The sequence below is a fragment of the Symphodus melops genome (genome assembly GCF_947650265.1).
Source record: "Symphodus melops genome assembly, chromosome: 12".
NCBI lineage: Eukaryota > Metazoa > Chordata > Actinopteri > Labriformes > Labridae > Symphodus > Symphodus melops.
The window spans coordinates 493396-520108 of NC_136702.1; the positions used below are offsets into that span (position 1 = coordinate 493396).

The 26713-nt window shown below is 42.8% G+C and overlaps 4 protein-coding genes across 4 annotated transcripts; 1 reads left to right on the forward strand and 3 right to left on the reverse strand.

Moving 5' to 3' along the window:
• Window positions 1-1524: 1524 nt before the first annotated feature.
• On the reverse strand, window positions 1525-3824 carry LOC306833176 (trace amine-associated receptor 1-like). The gene is made up of 2 exons (XM_079358275.1): window positions 3552-3824; window positions 1525-3374 (listed from the first exon to the last, which is right to left on the reverse strand). Exons 1-2 carry the CDS (start codon window positions 3722-3724, stop codon window positions 2546-2548), a joined length of 1002 nt encoding a protein of 333 aa, XP_079214401.1. The 5' UTR covers window positions 3725-3824; the 3' UTR covers window positions 1525-2545.
• A 4796-nt stretch (window positions 3825-8620) lies between these two features.
• LOC306833175 (trace amine-associated receptor 13c-like) lies at window positions 8621-11273 on the reverse strand. The gene is made up of 2 exons (XM_079358274.1): window positions 9964-11273; window positions 8621-9789 (listed from the first exon to the last, which is right to left on the reverse strand). Exons 1-2 carry the CDS (start codon window positions 10134-10136, stop codon window positions 8973-8975), a joined length of 990 nt encoding a protein of 329 aa, XP_079214400.1. The 5' UTR covers window positions 10137-11273; the 3' UTR covers window positions 8621-8972.
• Window positions 11274-14888: 3615 nt separating this feature from the next.
• On the reverse strand, window positions 14889-16828 carry LOC306833173 (trace amine-associated receptor 13c-like). Its single transcript, XM_079358272.1, has 2 exons — window positions 16115-16828; window positions 14889-15939 (listed from the first exon to the last, which is right to left on the reverse strand). Exons 1-2 carry the CDS (start codon window positions 16285-16287, stop codon window positions 15123-15125), a joined length of 990 nt encoding a protein of 329 aa, XP_079214398.1. The 5' UTR covers window positions 16288-16828; the 3' UTR covers window positions 14889-15122.
• A 3976-nt stretch (window positions 16829-20804) lies between these two features.
• Window positions 20805-23059, forward strand: LOC306833195 (trace amine-associated receptor 13c-like). Its single transcript, XM_079358307.1, has 2 exons — window positions 20805-21502; window positions 21677-23059. Exons 1-2 carry the CDS (start codon window positions 21330-21332, stop codon window positions 22491-22493), a joined length of 990 nt encoding a protein of 329 aa, XP_079214433.1. The 5' UTR covers window positions 20805-21329; the 3' UTR covers window positions 22494-23059.
• Window positions 23060-26713: the final 3654 nt, after the last annotated feature.

The following is a 26713-nucleotide window of genomic DNA, read 5'->3' on the forward strand; positions in this document are numbered from 1 at the left end:
CACACCTCTTCAGTGTCACATGGAAGTCTGGAACTGTGCCAGTGGAGCGGAAAACTGGTGTGGTGGTTCCTATTTTAAAAAGGGAGACCAGAGGGTGTGATCCAATTATCAGTGTATCACAGTTGATAGTTTACTTGAGGGTGCTGGAAAGGAGGCTCTGACCTATGTTGAACCTCGGATACAGGAGGATCAATGTTGATTCAGTCCTGGTCGTGGGATTGTGGATCAGCTTTTTACCCATGCAGGTCTTTACCCAGCTCCTTTGAGGTACATGTGAATTTACTCAACCGATATATCTAGGCATTTGCCACAGTGCAGTTCTGGTACCACATATACTTATGGACATCCCTGTGCTGGAACATGATGTGTGTTAAGGCCAATCCATGATTAGCAGAGCAGTCCAACAACAAAACACCACTCAGGTTCAGATCAGACAGGCTGGTCCTCTCAATTCCATTTCCCCCCCACCCTCCAGGTGTCTCCATCGTGTCCCACGTAAGGTTTGAAGCATTGTACTCCAAACTGCTGTTGTATGCATAATTTATACACACACAACAATCAGAGCTTTTCTTTGCGCAACCTGAAGTTGCAGAGAGGGTGGACCTTTCGGTATATTGACATCATGAGTGATTCATGAAAAAGAGAGACTAGCCCCTCTCCAGGAGTTTGGTTCCTGACACGCAAACCTCTCCTGTGTGTTGAGGTGAGCCTAGCTACGTTGTTTACATGTATTGACAGGGATTCATACAAAGCCATTTACCCACGCCTGTTAACCAGCTTAGCATTTACCCAACCCCCATGACTGACTCTTCCTGAATAGGTGGGCCTATTGCGTAGAGGCTCCTTGTTGTTGTTTCAGGCTGAGCATGACCAGGCCCCATAGAGGAGAGCCTATCCACCAGATGCTCGCCTTCAGCTTTATATAATCATAAAAAAATATGTATTAAATATTTTAGAAATTAAGAAACAAACCATTTCAATGTAAACCTAGTAATAATAGACAGATTTAGATTGAATGCAATTATTGATCCTGAGGGAAATTCAAGTCAAAAACAAAATCACTTTCACCTCACTTTCAAAAACAAATCTCACATAAGAGAATATTGTGGATTCCCAGGATATTTTTTCACCCTCCTTTGGTCCTGGTGTGTTTTCTAACGTTCAGCAACACTTTTTTGTTGTTAGGTGTGTATTTTTGTTTGGGGTGTATTTTTTTTACATTTTCAAGAACATGTTATTCTTAACTGTTCAATACACCTTTAAAAATAATGTCACACCTTTAGTCCTTCGTTGTCATGTTGTGCCATTGACTCCCACTGAAACATTTTTTTAATACACTGCCATTGCAGTATGAGGTTACATTTTCGTCATTTTTTAATGGATTCATGATAGTGAGGGTCTGGAATTTTAGTTTTTCTTGTTTTCCACCATTACCCCATGTATGATAGAGTTACAACTGGGCAATGGCTCTTTTCATGGTTGTATATAGTATTGTGCCTGTATGGCCAATTTAATAACTTTTCGGGAACTAAAAGGATTTGGGTTTATTTTAGAGATGTCTGTTGAGAAATTTGTGTTTGCGTGTGTGTGTGTGCGCACCAAAAAATGCAGTCCTTCTAGGGGATGCTTGTCAGTGCAACACAGAAATGATACCAAGATTGTGCAGGTGTGTGTCTGCAGATGTTCATACCCTTCATGAATATTTAGATAGAAGATGACTTACCGACATTGTGTCAAAACATAAGCTTGCTACTATGGGTTTTTATCTACACAGGTGATATTGCAGGGAAATAGTATTTATTGTGAACATTTCCGATAGTAAGTGTTGTTAGGGCCATAGGTTGAACAAAAATAAAAGGGCTCTCGGAGGGTTTAAAGTTTATGAGTATGGTTTAAGAACACATGTTTTCTTAAGAACAGTTGGTGAATGAGGCTCACTGTTCTGTTATTTTCTTTTTTTATCTGAATGCAATGGTCAGCTAAGATCCCATATGGATAATAAAACATCTCCCTTGCTATGTGAGCAGTGTCTGATACAGGCTGTGTGTCTCCTTTCATGGTTAAATTACAAGGTGATGTATCATGTTAAATATATCTATAAATGAATAAAATCTACATAAAGTAATCGAAGCAGCACAGCAGCTCTCTTTCTCCATGTCTAAAGTAAAGGCTAAAGTAACACAAAAAACAAAATGACCATTAAAGTCTGAAAAAGCAACACAAGACAACACAAGTTATTTATATTCTGTTATTGTGTGAAGAGGACACAACGATCAATGAAACTAAATCACAATTCAAGAAAGAAATGTTTGGTGCATTTTTGTTGTGAGTGGACAGTGCACTGACAAAGTGTTACTCAAAAAATGAGGTGTGCTGACACATCCTATGGTCTGTCATGTGTGGTGCAAATTTCTGTTTTATGATTTGCATCGTTTCTTTTCTCATCGTCGGTCTTTTTTTTTTTTTAAATCTAGCCTCAATGACGTTGACAATAAATAAAACAACAAATGAATTTCAATTTTCACAGAAAGTTTAATTTGCTTGACTAACTGTCGTTTAACAAAACTTGAGCATTACAGGAGTTTGGCTGCAGTATCTTCAATGTGACAATCAGTCGAATGGATGTTCTGAACCAAGGGTAAAAAAAGGCATAGATCACAGGGTTAAGGCAGGAGTTAAAGTAGGTCAAACATATAACAAAAGAGACAGATGATGCATTAAGCAGGTTATCTTGGCCTGTTAGAGCAATGCAATAATATGGGCAGAGACATATTAGAAAGACAATCACAAGAATACCAAGAGTCCTGGCTGCTTTTGTTTCTGACTTTCTGACAGTTAATCTCTTTGATTGCTGTTGTGTGACAGCTTCAACGTGAGAGCGAATTGCTCGAGCCTGGGACACAGCCACCACGACTACTCTCATGTACAAAACAACAATAACAGTGATGGGAAGAATAAATGAGAAAATAAGATCTGCAATTCCTGCAATGTAGTTGACAAAAACTACACACTCTCCAACACAGGAATGATACCTGCCTGGCTGCTCCAGGATATCCTTCAAAACCAGACTTTGAAAGATCACAGAACAGCTCCAACACAGACAAACACAGACTTGAATACTTTTGCTCGTGACTTTCCTCGGGTAATGAAGAGGATGACAAATAGCAACATAGCGATCAATGGATATCATGACCACAGTTCCTACTGAAGCAGAAATAAGAATATATCCTATATACTGATACAGAGTACACATGAGGCCCCCAAGATACCAGCAGCCATCTATGAGCATAATTTGAAGTAACATGAGGAGGCTCACAAAGAAATCTGAGACAGCCAGAGAGAGAAGGAGGAAGTTGGTAGGGGTATGAAGTTGCCTGGGGAGGAAAACAGGAAAATTATAATTATTATTTACTGTGTCTATTATTCAGATAAAAGTGGCTCAGCAAAGATAACAGTGCAACAAAAATGACATAAAAACGATTCTGTTCCTCACTGTTAAACATCACACATGTGTTTTAAATATCTACTAAATGCATGAAATACTGTTGTACTTGAAGTGGGAGATAGAGATGATGACCAGCAGGTTTAGAGCAGCAGTAACCAGAGAGATGAAGGACAGCAGTATGTAAGTCAGCATGACCTCAAAGTGAGGACGAAATGGCTTCCTGCAGGAGGTGTTGAGGAGTTGTGGGAAGCAGAGTTCATTTCTCTCCAAGGCCTCCATCACAGGAGAGGAGAAGCTGCAGACTTCCTGCAGCTTTGTGACTGCAGCTGTTTCTGGTCTGAACTTAAGTCAGCTTTTCTCCTCCTGCTTGAAGCACCTTTCTCCCCTCTGCTGCTTTTTCGTCTCTATAGAGATTGAATACTGAATGCCCATACTTGGTATTGAGGAGGACTGGAGTATGTCTATGCACACCTTTGACCCCCTTGCCAGATTTTGCCAGCTTTGGAACTATGATTTCTTTGTTATCTACAGTCCACCATTGCGGGGACTGTAGGCATGCAAACTAATCTTTGCATCTTTGATGAACGGCCTTCCTGATTTGAACAGGAGCGGTGTTCTGTTATTGGACTTCTGTGCTAGTCACAGTTTGTCCAAACACCATGTTTGAGCACAGGGATGTCCATAAGTGCACGTGGCACCAGGACTTCCAAGGCCAGAGGTCGATGATAGACTTTGTGGTCGTGTCATCTGACCTCCGGCTGTGTGTCTCGGACACTTGGGTGTAGATAGGGGCTGAGCTGTCAACGGATAACCACCTGGTCGTGAGTTGGATGCACTGGCAGGGGAAGAAGCCGGTCAGACTCAGCAGGCCCAAACGTGTAGTGAGGGTCTGCTGGGTGTGTTTGGCTGAACCCTCTGTTAGCGAGGTCTTCAACTCCCACTTCTGGACGAGCTTTTCACAGATCCCGGGGGAGGCTGGAGACATTGAGTCAGAGTGGACCATGTTCTCCACCTCCATTGTCAAAGCAGCTGCTCTGAGCTGTGGTTGCAGGGTCTCTGGTGCCCGGTGGTGGACACCGGAAGAAAGGGAGGCCGTCAAGCTAAAGAAGGAGTCCTATCAGGCATTGCTAGCGCATAGGACTCCTGATGCAGCTGACGCAGTCATGCGGTCGCTGTATCTGTCCGTCGTGGTGAAGAAGGAGCTAAGCCGAAAGGTGAAGCTCTCGATTTACCAGTCGGTCTTCGGTCCTACCCTCACCTATGGTCATGAGCTTTGGGCCATGACCGAAAGAACGAGATCCCGGATACAAGCGGGCCCGAAATGGGCTTCCTCTGTAGGGTGGTCACCAGGGAAGAGCTTGGAGTAGAGCTGCTACTCCTTCACATCGAGAGGAGTCAGTTGAGGTGGTTAGGGTTAGCACCTACCTTCTCTGGCACAAACAAATCCAGAGCATTCAAGACATACTGGCTGCATGCAGCAGCTCTCTGATTGCTCATTGAATGTTATAAAATGATGTGTGTTTGTGATGAATGTATGTATAATAGAACAGTAATGGCAAATAAATATAACCCTGTGTCACAAATCAACAAGATGATAGAGCCTTCGAGAAAAGTTTTCTATAAAACAACAGAAAACAAATTCAAAAACAGGCCTCAGATCAAGGAGACAGAAAGGACTGCTCAGGAGGCTGATGATGGAGGGTTGAGTAGGTTGCTGTGGTCAGAGATTCAGTTCTAGGCGGCAGGCACTGGTAGTATTGGTTTTTTTGACCTGATTTTAATTAATTGTGAAAAAGGAATTGCTTGTTCTGTGGGGCCTTACTCAGCCTGAAAATATGTTTGTCAATGCCAAAATCTTTAAAGGTAAACAGTAAAAATGTTGGTTGCAACTCTTTAGCACTTTGAATCTAAAGTCTTATTAAAAACATATCTCAATATTGTTAGGACGCCTAGGATTGAAGGACAACTTTAAACATAAAACATGGCCAAGAATTCATCATTTTTTCTTACATGAAGAAATAATAAGATTCAGGTTGTGCAGTAAATGGACCAGATTTTAATTCTTGAAAGAAAGACATTCTAGGTTTAGTAAAAAGAGTTCTGACTCATCTTGCTGTTACTAAACAAAGAGAAAAGCAGATGTCTGTAAAGTTGTGTTATGCTAACAAGATAAAGTTGTCTCTCCATCTTTCACTCTCACTTTGCACATGAGTGATCGAAGCCCATGGGACCGGATTCTTGCAACACCTGCAACAAAAACAAACATCCTTTGATAACACTGTCGGGAAACAATCTTTGAGGATTCACATCTTGTGCTGATGTCACATGATTGCAAAATAAACCCTCAGAGGGATTACACCAATCAGAGGTGTGAAGAATAACACCCACATTGTGCACATCAACATTTGATGCAACCACGGTGAAGAGGCACAAACATTGAAAGTATTCAAACAATGACGAAACATTGCATGATGCAAACAGAAGCATCGAAGTCCTCTGTTACAGTTGGACATGTACGCAAATAACACACTGAAAATATAATAATGACCCATTATGAAGCATTTTTCTCTTCACCAAGGATGTTTGATGATGTTTTTATGAAAGTTTAACTTTGAGTTGTCCCTCAGTTCACTTTTACATATGAAGTCCAGTTGACTTGGTGTGATTCAGGGCTGCAGTTTCCGTTTGTCAACCCTATTTGACAATGTTTACAGAGGCCAAAAATCCTCCCTCAATGAACTGGTTCCCCTTCCCTTCTGTGGCCCATAATGCATTCTGACCTACAGCAAACTGAACTCAGGTGCTATTGGAAGCAAACAGAGATTGATACGATACATCATACTTCTCACCACTGCACTATTATCTTATTACACCTTGTACACATGAGTCTTTAATAACTTGTTTTTATTTCTAGTTAATTGTTGATATTTCATGATTACATTTAGAGAGCACAGTCTAGCCATGTTAAACATATTTGGCCAATAAAGCTGATTCTGATATGATACCCCCCATCTTTCAAGCGAACCAGAGTTGGGTTCTTTGATCTGCACCAGTTGAAGTTGAATCACTGGTTTCTGAGACTGGTTCTGCATAACTGACCTTCAGTGAATGTAGCCATGTGTAACAGGGCTCGGGTAAAGCCACATGTTGGTCGAGCCCCTCATATAATAATTATATTGTATACTTTATTGTTCCACTAAACACTTTGTGTTTTACACTCTGTTTAATCAACATGAACACACACATAAACAAACTCAATCTTATGGACATGCATTAATGGAGAGGTCTCAGAGTGAGGCAGCTGCCCATAATGAGCATTCCAGAGCAGTTTTGGGGTTCGGGGCCTTGCCCAAGGGAACCTCAGTAGTGCTCAGGAAGTGGCCTGGAACTTTGGTCCGTACCCGGACTTCAGCCAGCGACCTTCCGGCTCCAAATCCAAGTCCCTACATACTACTGCAGGGTTGTGTTAAGCTGCGCTCATTAGGAAAGCATAACTTCCAACACTATTTTGACTCGTCTTGAAAAATAATGTGCATCATTATATGAACTGAGCTTTAGCACAGCTGTTTTAAGCTGAGATTTGCAGCAACACTGATGGGAGTCATGGTATTTAAAGTCACTCGTTTGACCACAAGTCAGAACTGCAGTCTGTTTCTTCTAATTATCTTTGACTTAAGACAAGTTGAACATTGGTTTAAACACACATTCAGCAAGTAGAGTTGTAATGGAAGTTCAAATCTGTGCTGCACTCAAGTGATACCAAATCAAGTTATTCTTGCAAATAACCTATAAAGCCTCAGAGACACTGAAGAAAGTTACGAGTGAGCACACCCGCTTCATGTTGCTGTTATGTAAAGTGTATAGTTCCTAATGTTAATATACGGATCAGTCCAAAATCATACTTTGTTATTCCTGCTTAAACCTAAATACTTTGACCTCCTTTGTATTCATGAATTTGTCCTTCTCTTTCTGTCTCTATCACACTCGCTAAGCCATACATTGTTGATGCAGACGGCTGTTCAACACAAGTCTTTTTCCTAGGAACTCCTGAGCTCTCATGTCTTGGAGGTTCGTCTGGATTGTTGCTGGGGATGGCCTGCTGCTATGGACCCCCTCTTCTGTGTCAGTGTGTTCGAAACCCAGGATGCCTTCTCATGGCAGCAGACGCTGAGCTCTCAAATAAACAGATACTATGTACAAATAATTGATTGATTGACTGGTTCGGCCTCAGGTTATTACCTGATTGAAGGAAGTGCTGTGGTCATGGTGGGTTCATGTTGGGTCTCATGGGTAACATTTGTTATTTATTGGCACTATACAAATAAAGATTGACGAGCATTCATATTATTTTTATTGATTTTATTTTTCATCTTTGTCTAATTTAAGATCGGGAGAGAGGACATAATGAGAAACAAAAAAACATCTTAGTCTGATTCTGATACCTTCACTTTTTTAGTTTTTCTGCACTTTACTCAATACCCTTTGTTACTTTTTCCTTTCAAGACAGAGTACACGGGAACTCTTAACTTTACAGGCCTGCAAATTTCATAGTAATTAGACAATAATTAGATAAACTTTTTTTTAAAATTGGCCCCGAATTTAATGACTAATGGAAGACAATCAGCACATAACGTCTTTGAAATAATGCCCACATTTAATTGTTAGCAATTCCAAACCTGATCTCTGCACCGCTGAAGGTGCAAGCACCATGACGCAGGCTGAAGCAGAGCAGTGTCAAGTGCAGAGAAAGTGCATAAAAAATAACAGGGTTTGTACATTAAAATTCAAGTTGTTTTCGAGAGAACAAAAAATTATTTTTTAATTTCATGAAGAAAATCATCTTCAGTGGGACTTTGTGAAAAACAGCTGATGTGATAAATAAATGTGTGATTGTTAATCATATAAAGCTGCTCTCAGTCATTTATTACCAAAATCTACAATTATTATTGCTAACAATTCAATTCAGGTATTATTTCAATTAAATAACATGTTAAGTTTTACCGAATAGTCATGAAATTCGGGGGGATTTCAAAGAAATAAAAAGTTTATCTAATAATTGTCTAATTATTGCTGAATTACGATGAAATTTGCGGACCTGCCAGATAAAGCGTTAACAAAGACACCTATTCTAAACAATGGTCATGGCCTGAAATGCTTTACATTAACGAGCTTACTTACAGAGCTACAATTTCATCTGTTACGTTTGGCCTGACACAATATCATTAGAGAAGATGCAGGATGAGTGTGGATCAGTCATTTATAGACTCGAGTCATGATAATATTCAAGGTAAAAAAAACTTTCAAATTGAAACCACAAACTGTAACCTGAACCTTGTAGTTATATTTCAACTAAGCTGCACTTATCTACACAACAATGGCTAGGCAAATTACAGAACATAAAAAATTAAGTCCCCAAGTATATTCAATCAAACGATCAAGCTTGTGCATCCTTCATTTCCCCATCTGCTTGATCAAGACCATCTTCTATTAATGTTGAGGGTCAATTTTGAAGGACAATGGTGAGACTTTAAAGCAGGTTGGCGTCACAGGAGTTAGGCTGCAGTATCTTTAGTGTGACAATGAGCAAAATTGATTTTCTAAACCAAGGGTAAAAAAAGGCATAGATCACAGGGTTAAGGCAGGAGTTAAAAAAAAAAAAACATATTACAAAGGAGGCAGTTGATGCATTAAGCAGGTTATCTTGTCCTGTCAGAGCAATACAAAAATATGGGCAGAGACATATTAGAAACACAACTACAACAACACCTAGAATCCTGGCTGCTTTCAGTTCCGATTTTAGGGCAGTAATTTTCACAGAATGCTGAAGTGTGACAGCTTCAACATGAGAGCGAATTGCTCGAGCCTGGGACACAGCCACCACAAATACTCTCATGTACAAAACAACAATAACAGTGATGGGAAGAAGAAATGTGAAAATAAGATCTGCAATTCCGGCAATGTAGTTGACAAAAAATACACACTGTCCAACACAGGAATGATACCTGCCTGGCTGCTCCAGGGTATCCTTCAAAACCAGACTTTGAAAGATCAGAGAAAAGATCCAACACAGACAAACACAGACTTGAACACTTTTGCTCGTGACTTTCCTCGGGTAATGAAGAGGATGACAAATAGCAACATAGCGATCAATAGATATAATGACCACAGTTCCTACTGAAGCAGAAGTAATAATAAATGCTATATACTGATACAGAGTACACATGACGTCACCAAGCAACCAGCAGCCGTCTATGAGCATAATTTGAAATAACATGAGGAGGCCCACAAAGAAATCTGAGACAGCCAGAGAGAGAAGGAGGAAGTTGGTCGGGGTATGAAGTTGCCTGGGGAGGAAAACAGGAAAATTATTATCATTATTTGAAATGTCTAGTATTCACACAAAAGCAGATACCACAAAGACTGAAATGTAACACAATTATTTGTAAAATGTAATGTTTTCCCTTTTAAACATCAAATGGCACTTGTTAACTTTCATTAGACAAGAAATATAGTTCTACTTGAAGTGGGAGATAGAGATGATGACCAGCAGGTTTAGAGCAGCAGTAACCAGAGAGATGAAGGACAGCAGAATGTAAGTCAGCATGACCTCAAAATGAGGACGAAACGGCTTCCTGCAGGAGGTGTTGAGGAGTTGTGGGAAGCAGAGTTCATTTCTCTCCAAGGCCTCCATCACAGGAGAGGAGAAGCTGCAGACTTCCTGCAGCTTTGTGACTGCAGCTGTTTCTGGTCTGAACTTAAGTCAGCTTTACGCTCCCTGCTTGAAGCACCTTTCTCTCCTCTGCTGCTTTTTCATCTCCATAGAGATTGAATACTGAATGCTCATACCTATTGGTATTGAGGAGGACTGGAGTATGTCTATGCCCACCTTTGACCCCCTTGCCAGATCTTTAGGTTTTCCACCATTGCTGTGGACTGTAGGCATGCAAACTAATCTTTGCATCCACTTCTTACACCTGAGTGAGTGCTGATGGATTCCACATCTTGAAACCTCAGGATTGCCCAAGAAAAGTATAATGGGTCTGATTTGCCTGCCTTTTGGCTCAGAAATTCAAAGGGGTACTTCAACCATTTGCATTACGCTTTGTATTATTAGAAACGTGGTAGTGTTTTTGAATGGTCGTGCATTCAGCCTCTTTTCCCCTGAGATTGGAAAGCTCTGTGTTTGATGATTATAAAGGAGCCTCTCATCACAAAAAAAATGGTGTTGTTGTATCATCGATGTCAACGTCTGTCATCTTCCTCAGAAGCTATACTAACAAGCTCTGTGGAGAAAGCTGAGAAGAAGCGACAATCGCAAAAACAGTATGTTTCAACTTCACACCGATACGGATGAAGGGCATTTTGAAAATCTTGTGCTCCAATCAGATGTTCTTGACTATCTGTACGAGCCGGAAAGCAAGGCTTGCCGCAGCCCTGACTGTTGTGGAGGCAAAAACTCGGGCCTGGGAGGAGTTTGGGGAAGCAATGGAAGAGGACTTTCAGACAGCCTTGAGGAAATTCTGGCAAACATCCACCACCTCAAGAGGGGGAAGCTTTACCAACACTGATTACAGTGGATGTGGGGAGCTGCTGACCTCAACTAGGGATGTATTAGGGCAATGGAAGGAATGCTTCAAGGATCTCCTCATATCCCACCATCACATCTTCCACTGTGGAAGCAGTGGCTTCCAGAGTCCTTAGAGGTGGACTCGCCATCTCCCAAGCCGAAGTCACTGAGATGGTTGACAAGCTCCTCTGTGGCACCAGGGGTGGATGAGATCCGCCCTGAGTATTTTAAGTAACTGGACATGCAGGGACTGTCATGATTGACCCGTCTCTGTAGCATTGCATGGAGGTCAGGGATTGTGCCTCTGCACTGGCAGAACAGGGTGGTTGTCTCTCTTTTGAGGAAGGAGGATTGGAGGATGTGTTGCAACTACCGGGGAATCATACTACTCAGCCTCCCTGAGAATGTCTATTCCAGGGTACTGGAGAGGTGGATCCGGCCGTTTGTCAAACCTCGGATCCAAGAGGAACAATGTGGTTTTCGTCCCGGCTGCAGTACACTGGACCAGCTCAACAATCTCCAGGGGGTGCTCGAGGGTTCATGGGAGTTTGTCCAACCAGTTCAAATGTGCTTTGTGGACTTGAAGAAGTTGTTCGCCCGTGTCCCCTGTGGTTCTCTGTGGGAGGTGCTCCGAGAGTATGGGGTCCGGGGCCCTTTTCTAAGGGCTGTCCAGTCCTTGTTTGTCCGGAGCAGGAGTCTGGTTTGCATTACCAGTAGCAAGTCTGACCATTTCCCGGTGCGCGTTGGCCTCCGGCAGGACTGCCTAGTGTTATCGGTTGTGTTCATAAATTTTATGGACAAAATCTTTACGTGCAGCCAGGGGCCAGAGGGGGTCTAGTTTGGGGACCACAAGTTCTTGTCTCTGCTTTTTTTGGATGATGTGGTCCTGTTGGCTCCATCAAACCTTAACCTCCAGCGTGCACTGGGCTGGTTCACAGCCGAGAGTGAAGCAGCTGGGATGAGGATCAGCACCTCTAAATCTGAGGCTATGGTTCTCGACCTGAAAAAGGTGGCCTGTCTTCTTTGGTCGACAGGGAGTTCCTGGTCCAGCTGGAGGAGTTTAAGTATCTCTGAGTCTTGTTCACGAGTTGGGGGAGGATGGAGGATTGGTGCAGTGTACGCAGTCATGCGGTCGCTTTATCGGTCTGTCGTCAAAAAACGAGATCCTGGATACAAGCGGCTGAAATGAGCTTCCTCTGTAGGGTCGCTGGGCGCATCTTTAGAGATAGGGTGAGGAGCTCGGAGTTGAGCCATGACTTCTCCACATCGAGAAGAGTCAGCTGGGGTGGTTTGGGCATCTGGTCCGGATGCTCCCTGGACGCCTCCCAAGGGAGGTGTTCCAGGCATGTCCCTCCAGGAGGAGGCCTCAAGGTAGACCTAGGACATGCTGGAGAGACTATGGGCCAGATTTACTAAAGGTTTGCGTGTATTAAAACATGTGCAAACTTGATATCACCAGCAAAAAATGTGCTATCTGATGTACTAACAGCGTGCAGTGAGGATTGCATCTTTCATCTGAGCTAGACAACACGTACTGTTCATTTAGTATGTTTGCCTTAATGAATATGCAAAACGAGGCGTTTCTGCCCAAGTGCGCAAAATACTGGCAGGAGAAAATGTAAAGAAGTTAAGTTAGTACACACAGTGTGATTTACCAAGCCAGGTAAAGACTGCTGTGTCTGAATTTAACACCTTTGAAAAGAACTAATCCAGGAGCCCCAGTGTGACACACTGCCGGCTGCAGGTAGGAGGAGACATAGGATCAATAAAAGACGTGTTAACATGTTTAAATGACAGAAACATAAATGGGATGCTTTTATTTTGTATCTTGCTTCAATAATAGTTTAAAAGAAATGTCATGATTAAACTGTGAACATTCACAGCGTCTGCTTTCTAAAGAATTTCAACATTGACATGATGTCGTCCTGTTTCCCTCTTCTCACCAACATCACATTTTAAACTGGACATTTCATTTTCTCTGGTTACGCGTCTCTGGTGCGCTCCGGAGCGCTTCTCCAGAGCGCGCTCGTCTCTTCCCTGTACAGCCCCCCCCTGCTGCTGCGCTGTGGAACGCTTGAACAGGGGGCTCATCATGCTTGTACCCCCAACTTCAGTACCTGTTGCCAGACACAGCGCTGACCAGCTTGTGGTGCACGAGTGGCACACACACACTGCACACCAGTGCCACAGAGGACCGTGTTTAATTTAAAAAGGTTTTCTTATGAGCCACTTTTTCTTTTTGTTATATTCACATTTATCTGCTATTACTTGTAAATACTGAACGTTCATTTGCCTCCAGCTTTCCGTCAAACTCTCTGTGACGTAAACCAGTAGAACCTGACAGACGCCTCCACAAGGTTTGCACCTGACGTCATTCACGCAAATGTTCTTAGTAAATCACCCGTAAAATGCCCACAAGCCAAACGTGCAAACTTCTGCAGTGAACACACAGTTTAGTACTCTTTAATTGAGATGTTTGTAAATCTGGCCCCATGTCTCTTGGCTGGCCTGGGAACGCCTCGGGGTCCCACTGGAAGAGCTACAGGAAGTGTCTGGGGTGAAGGAAGTCTGGGCGTCTCTGCTTAGACTGCTGCCCCCGTGACCCGGACCCGGATAAGTGGTAGAAAATGGATGTATGAATGCAAAATCATAAAAAATATCAAATATGTCATAAGTTAAGAATAATTTGGTTCTTCAACCATACTTTAAATATACTTTTCAATCCTCCTACAGCCCTTTCATCTTGGTTGCACCTATGGCCCTAATAACACTAACTTTTTGTGTCATGTTTGCAATAAATGCCCTGTTTCCTTGCAATATTGCCTGTGTACATACAATGCCCATAGAAGCAAGCTTTTGTTTTGATAATATGTTGGTAAGTCATCTTCCTTCTGAATATTCATGAAGGGCTTTGAACTTCTGCAGACACACACACCTGCACAATCTTGGTATCATTTCTGTGTTGCACTGAAATGCATCCTCTGGAAGGACTGCATTTTTGGTGCGCACACAAACACTAATTCATCAACACACATGAGCACACCACATCATGACATCCATAAAATACACCCAAATCATTTTAGTTCAGAATATTTATTGAATTGGCCGTACAATCACGATAATATACAACCATGAATGGAGCAATTGCCCTAGTTTGAACTCTATCATACATGGTGTAATGGCATAATATGGTGGTGAAACAACAACAAATAAAATTTCAATCCCTCACTATCATGAATCCATAAAAAAAAACACAAAATATAATTAATACTGCAATGGCATTATTATTATAGTATTCAAAAGATGTTTTTTCAGTGGGAGTCAATGGCACGAATAAACGACAAAGGACTAAAGGTGTGACTTTTTCATGAGACGTTATGAAAAAAATGAATTAAATATTCACCCCAAAATACACAGCTGGGGTGATTTAAATAAAACAAAAACCGCTAGAACCATAGGAGGGTTAAAAACATTTGGTGACTGAGGCTCATTGTTCTTTTGTTTTTTATCTGAATGCATCTGAATCTGAGTACAATCTAAGATCCCATATGGATAATAAGCCATCTCCCCTTGCTATGTGAGCAGTGTCTGATACAGACTTTGTGTCTCTTTTCATGGTTAAATTATAGGGTGATGTAACATGTTAAATATATCTATAAATGATTTAAATCAACACAAAGTAATCTAAACGGCACAGCAGCTCTCTTTCTCCCTGTCTAAAGTAAAGGCTAAAGTAACACAAAAACAAAATGACCATTCATGTCTGAAGAAGCAACACAAGTTATTTATATTCTGTTATTGTGTGAAGAGGACACAATGATCAATGACATTGAAGCACAATGCAAGAAAGAAATGTTTGGTATTTAAAATGTTTTGTAATGTAAGTGGACAGTGCACTGATAAAGTGTTTCTCAAAAAAAGAGATGTGGTGACACATCCTATGGTCTGTCATGTGTGGTGTTATTCGAACATCTGTTTTATGATTTGCATAGTTTATTTTCATCATCGTCATTTTTTTTTATCTAGCCTCAATGACTTTGATAATAAACAAAGCAACAAATGCATTTCAAATTTTCTCGGAAAATGTGATTTGCTTGACTTACTGTCCTTTTACAAAACTTGAGCATTACAGGAGTTTGGCTGCAGTATCTTCAATGTGACAATCAGTCGAATTGATTTTCTGAACCAAGGGTAAAAAAAGGCATAGATCACAGGGTTAAGGCAGGAGTTTAAATAAACCAAACATATTACAAAAGAGACAGATGATGAATTAAGGAGGTTATCTTGGCCTGTTAGAGCAATGCAATAAAATGGGCAGAAACATAATAGAAAGACAATCACAAGAATACCAAGAGTCCTGGCTGCTTTTGTTTCTGACTTTCTGACAGTTAATCTCTTTGATTGCTGTTGTGTGACAGCTTCAACGTGAGAGCGAATTGCTCGTGCCTGGGACACAGCCACCACAAATACTCTCATGTACAAAACAACAATAACAGTGATGGGAAGAAGAAATGTGAAAATAAGATCGACAATTCCTACAATGTAGCTGACAAACATTACACACTCTCCAACACAGGAATGATACCTACCTGGCTGCTCCAGGATATCCTTCGAAGCTAGACATTGAAAGATCAGAGAACAGCTCCAACACAGACAAACACAGACTTGAACACTTTTGCTCGTGACTTTCCTCGGGTAATGAAGAGGATGACAAATAGCAACATAGCGATCAACAGATATAAGGACCATGGTTCCTACTGAAGCAGAAGTAATAATATATCCTATACACTGATACACAGTACACATGACGTCACCAAGCAACCAGCAGCCATCTATGATCATAATTTGAAAAAACATGAGGAGGCCCACAAAGAAATCTGAGACAGCCAGAGAGAGAAGGAGGAAGTTGGTAGGGGTATGAAGTTGCCTGGGGAGGAAAACAGGAAAATTATTATCATTATTTGAAGTGTCTAGTGTTCACACAAAAGCAGATACCACAAAGACTGAAATATAACACAATTATTTGTAAATATATAATGTGTTCCCTTTTAAACATCAAATAGCACTTATTAACTTTCATTAGACAAGAAATATAGTTCTACTTGAAGTGGGAGATAGAGATGATGACCAGCAGGTTTAGAGCAGCAGTAACCAGAGAGATGAAGGACAGCAGTATGTAAGTCAGCATGACCTCAAAGTGAGGACGAAACGGCTTCCTGCAGGAGGTGTTGAGGAGTTGTGGGAAGCAGAGTTCATTTCTCTCCAAGGCCTCCATCACAGGAGAGGAGAAGCTGCAGACTTCCTGCAGCTTTGTGACTGCAGCTGTTTCTGGTCTGAACTTAAGTCAGCTTTACGCTCCCTGCTTGAAGCACCTTTCTCCCCTCTGCTGCTTTTTCATCTCCATAGAGATTGAATACTGAATGCTCATTTCTATTGGTATTGAGGAGGACTGGAGTATGTGTATGCCCACCTTTGACCCCCTTGCCAGATTTTGCCCTCCTTGGAAATAGGATTTCTTTGTTATCTACAGTCCACCATTGCGGGGACTGTAGGCATGCAAACTAATCTTTGCATCTTTGATGAACGGCCTTCCTGATTTGAACAGGAGCGGTGTTCTGTTATTGGACTTCTGTGCTAGTCACAGTTTGTCCATAACAAACACCATGTTTGAGCACAGGGATGTCCATAAGTGCACGTGGCACCAGGACTCCCAAGGCCAGAGGTTGATGATAGACTTTGTGGTCGTGTCATGACCTCCGGCTGTGTGTCTCGGACACTTGGGTGTAGATAGGGGCTGAGCTGTCAACGGATCACCACCTGGTCGTGAGTTGGATGCACTGGCAAGGGAGGAAGCCGGTCAGACTAAGGCGTCAAGCTAAAGAAGGAGTCCTATCAGGCATTGCTAGCGCATAGGACTCCTGATGCAGCTGACGCAGTCATGCGGTCGTTGTATCTGTCCGTCGTGGTGAAGAAGGAGCTAAGCCGAGAGGCGAAGCTCTCTCAACTCAGAGACACTCAACTTCCTCAATAGTTGGGTACTTTATTGGCAATCACCCTAATCACTCCTGGTTTCACCTTATTATTTTGGACACTTAATGCTAATCACTGCTCCTTCATGTTGCTGAGCCCAATTTGCATTCCTGCATTGACTGTTTAATGACTGTACTCACACCTCTGGCACTACCTCAAAGACCTCTGTACATGCACATGTAACTAGTTTCTAGAAGGTCAGCACCTTGTTTCTAAGGCTCTTTAACTGTTTACAGGTCTCTTTTAATCAGCACATGTTCTTCTCTCCTTCACAGGTTATGTACATACTATATAAGTTTTAATGCCAATGCTAACTGCACAGGTTTAACCTTTACTCTCACATAGGGGCTGCTAAATCTTGTTTGGGGGATTATTGTATACAGAGGGGAGGGGGGACAGCGGGTGTGTATTGTAACTAATGTCTTGTGTCCTGCCTGTCTGTATACTGCTACTGGATGCCCTGAATTTCCCTCGGGATCAATAAAGTATCTATCTATCTATCTCTCGATTTACCAGTCGATCTTCGGTCCTACCCTCACCTATGGTCATGATCTTTGGGCCATGACCGAAAGAACGAGATCCCGGATACAAGCGGCCGAAATGGGCTTTCTCTGTACGGTGGTCACCAGGGAAGAGCTCGGAGTAGAGCCGCTACTCCTTCACATCGAGAGGAGTCAGTTGAGGTGGTTCGGGTTAGCACCTACCTTCTCTGGTCCAAACAAATCCAGAGCATTCAAGACATACTGGCTGCATGCAGCAGCTCTCTGATTGCTCATTGAATGTTATAAAATTATGTGTGTTTGTGATGAATGTGTCATGGTTTGGTTTTGTCTCTGTGTTTCTTCTAGTTTTAGTTTTCATTCTGTCCTTAGTGTTATTTGTTTCCTAGTGTGGATTGTTTCCCTTGTGTGCTTTAATGTTTCATAGTCTTGTGTTTACTTTAGTCTTGAGTGTGTTTCCCTGTGTCCTCCTACGTTGCCTGTTAGTTTATTTCCTGTTTTGTGTTTTAAGTGTAGTCTTTAGTGTATCCTGTTTGATTTTGTACATCTCCGGACCTTCAGGCATACAGGCCTTAGACAGTTCAGATGGACGGCCCGGAGGCCGAACAAACACAGGGGAAAGTTCTGGGGGACGGAAAGTTCTGGGGAAAGTTCTGGGGGGCGGCCGGGAGGTTGAACAGATTCAGGGTAGAGTTCTGGGGGTTGGCCAGGAGGCCGAGCAGGCACGGGAGAGAGCTCTGGGGGACGGCCAGGAGGCCGACCGGAACAGGAGAGAGTTCAGGTGGGCAGCCCGGAGGCCGAGCAGGAACAAGAGAGAGTTCAGGTGGGTGGCCCAGAGACCGAGCAGTGAAGGGCAGGACCTTTGCCCGGGAGCCAGCCCGATCAAAGCAGAAGGAACGTCAGGCATCGACTGGACTGCCGAGGAGGAGACGTCAGGTGTCGGCCGGAACACAGAGAAGGAGATGTCAGGTGTCGGCCGGAACACAGAGAAGGAGACGTCAGGTGTCGGCCGGAACACTGAGACGGAGACGTCAGGCATCGGGAGGACGTCAGGCATCGACTGGGCCGCCAAAGAAACGTCGTTGGATGACGGCCGGACTGCCGAGGGAAGCTCAGACGTCGGCCGGATCACAGAGGGAATGTCGTCGGACGTCAGCCGGACTGCCGAGGGAAGCTCAGGCGTCAGCCAGACCGCAGAGGAGACGTCGTCGGGTGTCGGCCGGACTGCAGAGGAGACGTCGTCGGGTGTCGGCCGGACCGCAGAGGAGACGTTGTCGGGTGTCGGCCAGACCGCAGAGGAGATGTTGTTGGGTGTCGCCCAAACCGCAGAGGAGACGTCGTCAGTCGTCGGCCGAACCAGCGAGGTGACGTCGTCGGCCGGACCAGCGAGGAGACGTCGTCGGGCGTCGGCCGGGCAAGCGAGGAGTTGTCGTCGGGTGTCGGCCCGTATGCCGAGCTGACAACGCTCTGCCGAAGCTGGTGGCAGACGGCACTCAGCAGGCAGGGGAACAGGAAGCTGACAATGCTCGGCCGAAGCTGGTGGCAGACGGCGTTCAGCCGGAACAGGGACAAGAAGCAGACGGCGCTCTGCAGAAACTGGACCAGGAAGCGGACGCCTGGACTGCTGCTTGAGCTCTACTTTGGGCCGAGGCTCAGATTGAGGCCTTGTGGAGCACAAAGGTAGAGTCACTGCTGGGCTAGGCAATCGGGAACCATGGCGGTCTCTCTTCCTTGGGCCTCCGTGGTTCCCAGTAAAAATGGCCAGGCGGGTGCCAGTCCATGGAGACTGCTCAGAAGAAGCAGTGCTCCGCGCCAAACGAAAAATATTTTGAAAGTAAAGTATTTTAGAAACACCGTCCATAGAATCAAAATCTTCTGCTGGGTAAATTGTTGGTCGGTTCATTCTGTCCTATGTAGCAGGTAGGAAACGGGGAGGAGGACCCAATTGCAGAAAATAAAGATTTATTTAACAAAAAGCAGCCTCAAAATCAAAAGGCAAAAACACAAAACAAAAACTTACTCCACACGAAATCCGAAAGGCAGGGAACAAACGATCAACGACAAACTAAAACTACTCACGACAGAAGACAAGACAATGAACCGACAAGAAACTGAGGCATACACAGAGACTAAATTGACAAGGGGTAATCAGACGCAGGTGAGACTAACGAGACAGGTGAGGAACATCAGGGTAATCACAAAGGCGGGAAACACAAGGAACAAAGAACACAAGACCAGAACACTGAGGACAAGTACAAAGTAAAACCAAACACTGACACCACCACCAAAACCAGATCTACAAAATAAAACAGGAAACACTAAAGACTACACTTAAAACACAAGACAGGAAATAAACTAACAGGCAACATAGGAGGACACGGGGAAACACACTCAGGACTAAAGTAAACACAAGACTATGAAACATTAAAGCACACAAGGGAAAACAATCCACACTAGGAAACAAATAACACTAAGGACAGAATGAAAATTAAAACTAGAAGAAACACAGAGACAAAACCAAACCATGACACATTCATCACAAACACACATAATTTTATAACATTCAATGAGCAATCAGAGAGCTGCTGCATGCAGCCAGTATGTCTTGAATGCTCTGGATTTGTTTGGGCCAGAGAAGGTAGGGGCTAACCCGAACCACCTCAACTGACTCCTCTCGATGTGAAGGAGTAGCGGCTCTACTCCGAGCTCTTCCCTGGTGACCACCGTACAGAGAAAGCCCATTTCGGCCGCTTGTATCCGGGATCTCGTTCTTTCGGTCATGGCCCAAAGATCATGACCATAGGTGAGGGTAGGACCGAAAATCGACTGGTAAATCGAGAGCTTCGCCTTTCGGCTTAGCTCCTTCTTCACCACGACGGACAGATACAGCGACCGCATGACTGCGTCAGCTGCATCAGGAGTCCTATGCGCTAGCAATGCCTGGTAGGACTCCTTCTTTAGCTTGACGGCCTCCCTTTCTTCCGGTGTCCACCACCGGGCACCAGAGACCCTGCAACCACAGCTCAGAGCAGCTGCTTTGACAATGGAGCTGGAGAACATGGTCCACTCTGACTCAATGTCTCCAGCCTCCCCCGGGATCTGTGAAAAGCTCGTCCGGAAGTGGGAGTTGAAGACCTCGCTAACAGAGGGTTCAGCCAAACATTCCCAGCAGACCCTCACTACATGTTTGGGGCTGCAGAGTCTGACCGGCTTTCTCCCCTGCCAGTGCATCCAACTCACGACCAGGTGGTGATCCGTTGACAGCTCAACCCCAATCCACACCCAAGTGTCCCAGACACACAGCCAGAGGTCAGATGACACGACCACAAAGTCTATCATCGACCTCTGGCCTTGGGAGTCCTGGTGCCACGTGCACTTATGGACATCCCTGTGCTCAAACATGGTGTTTGTTATGGACAAACTGTGACTAGCACAGAAGTCCAATAACAGAACACCGCTCCTGTTCAAATCAGGAAGGCCGTTCATCAAAGGTGCAAAGATTAGTTTGCATGCCTACAGTCCCCGCAATGGTGGACTGTAGATAACAAAGAAATCATATTTCCAAGGAGGGCAAAATCTGGCAAGGGGGTCAAAGGTGTGCATACACATACTCCAGTCCTCCTCAATACCAAGTATGGGCATTCAGTATTCAATCTCTATGGAGACAAAAAAGCAGCAGAGGGGAGAAAGGTGCTTCAAGCAGGGAGAGTAAATCTGACTTAAGTTCAGACCAGAAACAGCTGCAGTCACAAAGCTGCAGGAAGTCTGCAGCTTCTCCTCTCCTGTGATGGAGGCCTTGGAGAGAAATGAACTCTGCTTCCCACAACTCCTCAACACCTCCTGCAGGAAGCCGTATCGTCCTCACTTTGAGGTCATGCTGACTTACATTCTGCTGTCCTTCATCTCTCTGGTTACTGCTGCTCTAAACCTGCTGGTCATCATCTCTATCTCCCACTTCAAGTAGAACTATATTTCTTGTCTAATGAAAGTGAACAAGTGCTATTTGATGTTTAAAAGGGAACACATTATTTTTTACAAATAATTGTGTTATATTTCAGTCTTTGTGGTATCTGCTTTTGTGTGAACACTAGACACTTCAAATAATGATAATAATTTTCCTGTTTTCCTCCCCAGGCAACTTCATACCCCTACCAACTTCCTCCTTCTCTCTCTGGCTGTCTCAGATTTCTTTGTGAGCCTCCTCATGTTATTTCAAATTATGCTCATAGACGGCTGCTGGTTGCTTGGTGACGTCATGTGTACTCTGTATCAGTATATAGCATTTATTATTACTTCTGCTTCAGTAGGAACTGTGGTGATTATATCTGTTGATCGCTATGTTGCTATTTGTCATCCTCTTCATTACCCGAGGAAAGTCACGAGCAAAAGTGTTCAAGTCTGTGTTTGTCTGTGTTGGATCTTTTCTCTGATCTTTCAAAGTCTGGTTTTGAAGGATACCCTGGAGCAGCCAGGTAGGTATCATTCCTGTGTTGGAGAGTGTGTAATTTTTGTCAACTACATTGCAGGAATTGCAGATCTTATTTTCACATTTCTTCTTCCCATCACTGTTATTGTTGTTTTGTACATGAGAGTATTTGTGGTGGCTGTGTCCCAGGCTCGAGCAATTCGCTCTCATGTTGAAGCTGTCACACTTCAGCATTCTGTGAAAATTACTGCCCTAAAATCGGAACTGAAAGCAGCCAGGATTCTAGGTGTTGTTGTAGTTGTGTTTCTAATATGTCTCTGCCCATATTATTGCATTGCTCTAACAGGACAAGATAACCTGCTTAATGCATCAACTGCCTCCTTTGTAATATGTTTGGTTTATTTTAACTCCTGCCTTAACCCTGTGATCTATGCCTTTTTTTACCCTTGGTTTAGAAAATCAATTTTGCTCATTGTCACACTAAAGATACTGCAGCCTAACTCCTGTGACGCCAACCTGCTTTAAAGTCTCACCATTGTCCTTCAAAATTGACCCTCAACATTAATAGAAGATGGTCTTGATCAAGCAGATGGGGAAATGAAGGATGCACAAGCTTGATCGTTTGATTGAATATACTTGGGGACTTAATTTTTTATGTTCTGTAATTTGCCTAGCCATTGTTGTGTAGATAAGTGCAGCTTAGTTGAAATATAACTACAAGGTTCAGGTTACAGTTTGTGGTTTCAATTTGAAAGTTTTTTTTACCTTGAATATTATCATGACTCGAGTCTATAAATGACTGATCCACACTCATCCTGCATCTTCTCTAATGATATTGTGTCAGGCCAAACGTAACAGATGAAATTGTAGCTCTGTAAGTAAGCTCGTTAATGTAAAGCATTTCAGGCCATGACCATTGTTTAGAATAGGTGTCTTTGTTAACGCTTTATCTGGCAGGTCCGCAAATTTCATCGTAATTCAGCGATAATTAGACAATTATTAGATAAACTTTTTATTTCTTTGAAATCCCCCCGAATTTCATGACTATTCGGTAAAAATTAACATGTTATTTAATTGAAATAATACCTGAATTGAATTGTTAGCAATAATAATTGTAGATTTTGGTAATAAATGACTGAGAGCAGCTTTATATGATTAACAATCACACATTTATTTATCACATCAGCTGTTTTTCACAAAGTCCCACTGAAGATGATTTTCTTCATGAAATTAAAAAATAATTTTTTGTTCTCTCGAAAACAACTTGAATTTTAATGTACAAACCCTGTTATTTTTTATGCACTTTCTCTGCACTTGACACTGCTCTGCTTCAGCCTGCGTCATGGTGCTTGCACCTTCAGCGGTGCAGAGATCAGGTTTGGAATTGCTAACAATTAAATGTGGGCATTATTTCAAAGACGTTATGTGCTGATTGTCTTCCATTAGTCATTAAATTCGGGGCCAATTTTAAAAAAAAGTTTATCTAATTATTGTCTAATTACTATGAAATTTGCAGGCCTGTAAAGTAAAGAGTTCCCGTGTACTCTGTCTTGAAAGGAAAAAGTAACAAAGGGTATTGAGTAAAGTGCAGAAAAACTAAAAAAGTGGAGGTATCAGAATAAGATGTTTTTTTGTTTCTCATTATGTCCTCTCTCCCGATCTTAAATTAGACAAAGATGAAAAATAAAATCAATAAAAATAATATGAATGCTCGTCAATCTTTATTTGTATAGTGCCAATAAATAACAAATGTTACCCATGAGACCCAACATGAACCCACCATGACCACAGCACTTCCTTCAATCAGGTAATAACCTGAGGCCGAACCAGTCAATCAATCAATTATTTGTACATAGTATCTGTTTATTTGAGAGCTCAGCGTCTGCTGCCATGAGAAGGCATCCTGGGCTTCGAACACACTGACACAGAAGAGGGGGTCCATAGCAGCAGGCCATCCCCAGCAACAATCCAGACGAACCTCCAAGACATGAGAGCTCAGGAGTTCCTAGGAAAAAGACTTGTGTTGAACAGCCGTCTGCATCAACAATGTATGGCTTAGCAAGTGTGATAGAGACAGAAAGAGAAGGACAGATTCATGAATACAAAGGAGGTCAAAGTATTTACCGTAAATTCCGTACTATTGAGCGCACCTGGATATAAGCCGCACCGGCTAAAAATAAGTAAATCAATGTATTTGTACATATATAAGCCGCACTTGATTATAAGCCGCAGGTGTCCACGCTATAACAAGAGCTATTTACACAGACGTAGGCTACCGGTAACATCCGCAAATACTGTAGCGTCCGTACGGACGTTAAAGGACGACGAGAGCGTTCAAATAATAACTTTTAATAACCCGATCACTGTCGGCCGTGACCACGCCGTTTACAGCCGAGAGCAACACATAACTTGCCGTAACAATCCAACTCTCTCCCCCAGCGTTCTCTCATACAGCCACTCAACACGTTCGCGCTGGTGCATTCACTGACTCTCCACATAATCGGAATTATGAACACATTATCAACTACTGACTTTACAACATGAACCGTTACAATACGAAGCCTAGCCGACGGTGTCTGTAACACGGCTGATGAAAAAGATGACCGTAATATATTTCACAGGAAAAAGTCCATCCATTCACTGCCTCAGAATGACTTCATTACTCACTTCCTCAGTCTCTGTTGTCGCTGTCAGTGTCATCTTAACGTGCAGCAGCTCTGTTAGCTTCTTTGACAGCCAGGTCGATCGCCTTTAACTTGAAAGCTACATCATATGTATTTCTCCGTGTGTTTTCCATCATGAGGGTGCGTGCATGAAGCGCAAAATGACTGATATTAAGATCCGACGTGACGAAGTCAAATGTTTTTGCGGCAGAAGCTCATTGTCCCCCATAAAAAAATCCATGCATTAGCCGCACCGGAGTAGAAGCCGCAGTGCTCGAAGTGTGAGAAAAAAGTAGCGGCTTATAGTCCGGAATTTACGGTAGGTTTAAGCAGGAATAACAAAGTATGATTTTGGACTGATCCGTATATTAACATTAGGAACTATACACTTTACATAACAGCAACATGAAGCGGGTGTGCTCACTCGTAACTTTCTTCAGTGTCTCTGAGGCTTTATAGGTTATTTGCAAGAATAACTTGATTTGGTATCACTTGAGTGCAGCACAGATTTGAACTTCCATTACAACTCTACTTGCTGAATGTGTGTTTAAACCAATGTTCAACTTGTCTTAAGTCAAAGATAATTAGAAGAAACAGACTGCAGCTCTGACTTGTGGTCAAACGAGTGACTTTAAATACCATGACTCCCATCAGTGTTGCTGCAAATCTCAGATTAAAACAGCTGTGCTAAAGCTCAGTTCATATAATGATGCACATTATTTTTCAAGACGAGTCAAAATAGTGTTGGAAGTTATGCTTTCCCAATGAGCGCAGCTTAACACAACCCTGCAGTAGTATGTAGGGACTTGGATTTGGAGCCGGAAGGTCGCTGGCTGAAGTCCTGGTACGGACCAAAGTTCCAGGCCACTTCCTGAGCACTACCGAGGTTCCCTTGGGCAAGGCCCCGAACCCCAAAACTGCTCTGGAATGCTCATTATGGGCAGCTGCCTCACTCTGAGACCTCTCCATTAATGCATGTCCATAAGATCGAGTTTGTTTATGTGTGTGTTCATGTTGATTAAACAGAGTGTAAAACAGAATTTCCCCTTTTTGACCTGATTTTAATTAATTGTGAAAAAGGAATTGCTTGTTCTGTGGGGCCTTACTCAGCCTGAAAATATGTTTGTCAATGCCAAAATCTTTAAAGGTAAACAGTAAAAATGTTGGTTGCAACTCTTTAGCACTTTGAATCTAAAGTCTTATTAAAAACATATCTCAATATTGTTAGGACGCCTAGGATTGAAGGACAACTTTAAACATAAAACATGGCCAAGAATTCATCATTTTTTCTTACATCAAGAAATAATAAGATTCAGGTTGTGCAGTAAATGGACCAGATTTTAATTCTTGAAAGAAAGACATTCTAGGTTTAGTAAAAAGAGTTCTGACTCATCTTGCTGTTACTAAACAAAGAGAAAAGCAGATGTCTGTAAAGTTGTGTTATGCTAACAAGATAAAGTTGTCTCTCCATCTTTCACTCTCACTTTGCACATGAGTGATCGAAGCCCATGGGACCGGATTCTTGCAACACCTGCAACAAAAACAAACATCCTTTGATAACACTGTTGGGAAACAATCTTTGAGGATTCACATCTTGTGCTGATGTCACATGATTGCAAAATAAACCCTCAGAGGGATTACACCAATCAGAGGTGTGAAGAATAACACCCACATTGTGCACATCAACATTTGATGCAACCACGGTGAAGAGGCACAAACATTGAAAGTATTCAAACAATGACGAAACATTGCATGATGCAAACAGAAGCATCGAAGTCCTCTGTTACAGTTGGACATGTACGCAAATAACACACTGAAAATATAATAATGACCCATTATGAAGCATTTTTCTCTTCACCAAGGATGTTTGATGATGTTTTTATGAAAGTTTAACTTTGAGTTGTCCCTCAGTTCACTTTTACATATGAAGTCCAGTTGACTTGGTGTGATTCAGGGCTGCAGTTTCCGTTTGTCAACCCTATTTGACAATGTTTACAGAGGCCAAAAATCCTCCCTCAATGAACTGGTTCCCCTTCCCTTCTGTGGCCCAGAAGCAGTTTTGCTGTTCTGTCCCTTGCCCAA